Source organism: Trichinella spiralis (assembly GCF_000181795.1).
Source record: "Trichinella spiralis strain ISS 195 chromosome Unknown Scfld2513, whole genome shotgun sequence".
Classification (NCBI taxonomy): domain Eukaryota; kingdom Metazoa; phylum Nematoda; class Enoplea; order Trichinellida; family Trichinellidae; genus Trichinella; species Trichinella spiralis.
This window is the reverse complement of record NW_003529452.1, coordinates 1-3,620: the sequence shown is the minus strand read 5'-3', so window position 1 is coordinate 3,620 and position 3,620 is coordinate 1. Positions and strand designations below refer to the sequence as shown.

Genomic DNA, 3,620 nt, shown 5'->3' with positions numbered 1-3,620 from the left:
AAGGACTATTTGAAATTTAAAATGACTTGACGTTTACAATTCAGTCAAAATATAAACTATCTGGCAATATAGGCCATAACAAAACAAAATTCACTTAGACAAAACACACCTACGTATGTCTGAAAATTTTCGTAAGTCGGAAAACCAACTCGCTCAAATGAAGCTAATTTTAAATGAACAATTTGCGGGCAGAAGCTTGTTTATGGTGCAACTAAAAGGGCATGTTAGCTACTGCAAAGTGTTTTCAAAAGATCATATTTTAATAATAGATAAACAATGCGTACAGGGTGTTTTTAATCAAACTTAATTGTACAGAAATTTGGCGTTTATTAAGTCACCTCTCATCTCATTTTGTGAATTCTTCATCGAGAATATATTGAGTAATTATGCTTAATCTCGATTCTCAACTGTATTGTTAAGTGATTATGACTTAAAAATGATAAAACTGCCACTTACTGCTAAATGCGCCATCTTCTCATTGTTCATGTTCATGCTCTTTCGGTATTCATTATAAAATTATTTTTCAAAAATTATTCCAAAAAATAATAATGAATAAAAAGCAAAAATAGTTTGGCTTCAATGTTGGTTTTTAGTCAATTTTCCAATCAAAACGCTGAGCTACCATCTACGAACGGCTTCAAACTTAAATGATTTCCATTATGTCAATAAAGCAAACGACCTTGTATGCAAATTTTTATTTTATTCATTTTTGCTGATAAATATGGCTACTGTACATTTTTCATTGCTCGGGCAGAAAGAAATGCAGGGTTTCGGCGAAATCCGTTCAGCAGTTGTGGAATAATGGACTTCTAAAGTTGGCAGTTTTTCTGTCTCAATACATAGTTACCTGAGCCACGTTTTTTGGATATATCAAGAACTACGAACGGCGTTGATGAGTCTGTTGTACTTCTCCAATCATTTCCGATCGATTGATGCCTATAAAGTTCATTTTTGGATTCCAAGCTGTTTCTTGAAAATCGAAAATTTCATGGGCTATAGACTTGCTTTTTTTGAGATACGGTGAAAAATCTTTTTTCGAAAATTGTGCATATTTTGATTGATAATCATTCACATTGATTAATGAGGGCCTATACGCAAATTTCCAAAGGAAACAGCTCAGTAATTGTTGAATATATGGGGTCTAAAGTTGGTACTTTGCCTCTCATTATATATAGGAGATTAGCCCATCTGCAACTCTCTTTCAACGGAACTGGAGAATGCCAATTTTTGACATCTTAGTGATTTACTCGTTCAAAATGAGATTCAGAGTTCATTAATCCGTATGAAGCTCAGTCAGGTCAACAGCTAAGAATGAAGCATTAGTAATTTAAACGGTTATCAAAAAGCAAAATGGCTGGTCGTTCAATTGTGAGGTCTCGATGAGGAATGGAGAACGGACAGCCGTTATCGCTGCTGCGTCATTTACAACGGAAATAAATGTAAAAGCCTTTGCTGACGATGCTGAATGAACATTTAAGGTGCATACATCAGAAAAGTTTGGTGCAGGAGTGGAAAAAACCAAAAAGTAACCATCGCAAATAAAATTATGCATGATTGATTACATGGGCGCCAAATGCGACCACCCAACTGTTATAATACAAGCAAGGTAAAATAATGATATAAGTTTATTAATAATAACAGTTAATAAATCAGCTTATCAATAAAAAGTTTCACGTTAATTTTGATAACAATAACAACAATAAAAACGACAATGATGATATTAATAATATTATTATTATAAATATTTTTTGAAAATAAATATCATTTTCGACATATGCGCTTCAGCCATTGCAAAAGCTTATCAGTCAAAAAACCCGCAGGTAAAGTGAAATCATCCGGATGTGGAACAATATAAACGGGGCGCCTCTTTACTAGCTCGTATGGTGTCTCTCTATTTTCAAGTGCCATTTTTAAGTTGAAAATTTGGCCATGCATAAGCATGATTTGCAGCGTGAAATAATTCTTGTCAAAGTTCTCATCAAGTTCAAATAAACTTTTCAACTGTAGAAAGAGAGAAGACATATAGTTCATATCATTCAGCTTTCGCAAAATAAATGATCGAGTTTCATTGCTGAAAGGCTTTTTTGCTAACGGCAAAGTCGCCCAGTAATACGTGTACGGGCGTCGACGTCTAGGATGTCTGTAAGGAAATGCATATCTGTTGTCGACGGCTGCCATATTAATTGCATAATTTTCGTCGCCTCTTCTTGTATCATTATACGAAATTAGTAAATTTTCTGCGGTTCTATTCGTGTTGCGAATGATATAATCCAAAATTATTACCCGTTCAAACAGCAGTTGCAGCTCATATTGAAGCTTATCGTCCAACAGTTTTTTTGAAGCAAATTCCTTCAACCAAAATGTACACGGTTGAAAACCTTCCACTACACATTGCAACGAACCCACCTTATCGGGAAGATTCACACCAGATATACGTTCTCTTTGTTGTTCAGCTTTTCTCTTCTCCGCCGAAGAATAGTTGAATGTCGGTGAAGCCAGGTAGGCTACTTTTGTTTTCGGCACGATTTTCAAATCCAAATATTCATCAACTATTGATGCACCGACTTCAGACAAATAAGCTTGATTTGCTAAAATGCAACCACTGCGAGGGCAGCGCGGACGAAACATTTTCTGAAAGTATCCCATCCAACTTGGATTTCTTGTGGCGTATTCTTCTTCGTCCTTGGGCTTAAATATGCCCACGTGATTTTTCTCCTCGTCCAATACCAGATACGATCCAAATGAACGCCCTGGTAATCTCACAGGAAAAAAACCATTACACACAGCTTGCTCAATGGATTGTTTCATGCAGGAAAATTCAAAATCATTTTTCTGCCAACTCTGCTGCTCCAAAAACGGCAGTGAATCAATTTGTCCATGAAGAGTTTCCCAAGTACTTTCACTTTTTTCCTCATCCTCACTATTGTATAAGATGTGTACGGTATCTCCGCTTGTAAGCAATTCAGCTTTGTCGACATCCGCAGAATTATGTGGGAAACTGGGCATTTTGTGCTTTTTGATGAATTCGTTCTCTTGATCCATGTTCCAAAAAAACAGGAGTACTTACAAGGACGACAATTTGGAAAATAACTGATTTGCCTGTCGAACTGTTGCTATGATGGTGCATTGTTAACTACTTTAAAACATTTTAAAACATATTAACTTTAAAATTTAAATTGTCCAACACTGCAAACTTTAAACAAAACAGCATGTTCTTTTAAAATATCTTTGTGTAATATTTATCAAGATTAATAATTCACCACATATTTCAACAACAATAGCTTGGGATAAATGCTGCACATTTGATAAAAATCAAATAATAAAGGATGAAATATGAAGGAAAGCAGAAAGAGCATTTTAAAATCATTTTGTACAATTGAAATCAAATTTAACGTTTATCAAAAGAAATTTCGCAAAATTAATGTGCTCTTAATGCGAAATTAAATGAAGTTTTCAATGTTTTTCTCACCACATAAAATAATTTAACCTTCATCAATAATTTTGACAATGCTTATTCACCACTCATATCAGCTTTGTGTTCAGATAAATTTCAAAGAATGGCAAACATATTAAATTGACAGAAATAAAGTTAGAAATCATATCCATAACACTGACAGTAT

The 3,620-nt window shown here is 34.4% G+C and overlaps 1 protein-coding gene across 1 annotated transcript; it reads right to left on the bottom strand.

The window, feature by feature from the left end:
* Positions 1–1,761: 1,761 nt before the first annotated feature.
* Tsp_12662 (phosphatidylinositol 4-kinase type 2-alpha) lies at positions 1,762–3,006 on the bottom strand. Its single transcript, XM_003368400.1, has one exon. The coding sequence runs from the start codon at positions 3,004–3,006 to the stop codon at positions 1,762–1,764; it is 1,245 nt and encodes a 414-aa protein (XP_003368448.1).
* Between the last annotated feature and the right edge of the window lie 614 nt (positions 3,007–3,620).

Coding starts and splice junctions, on each gene's coding strand:
- Tsp_12662 (XM_003368400.1), bottom strand. CDS start 3,006: ATGCCCAGTTTCCCACATAATTCTGCGGATGTCGACAAAGCTGAATTG.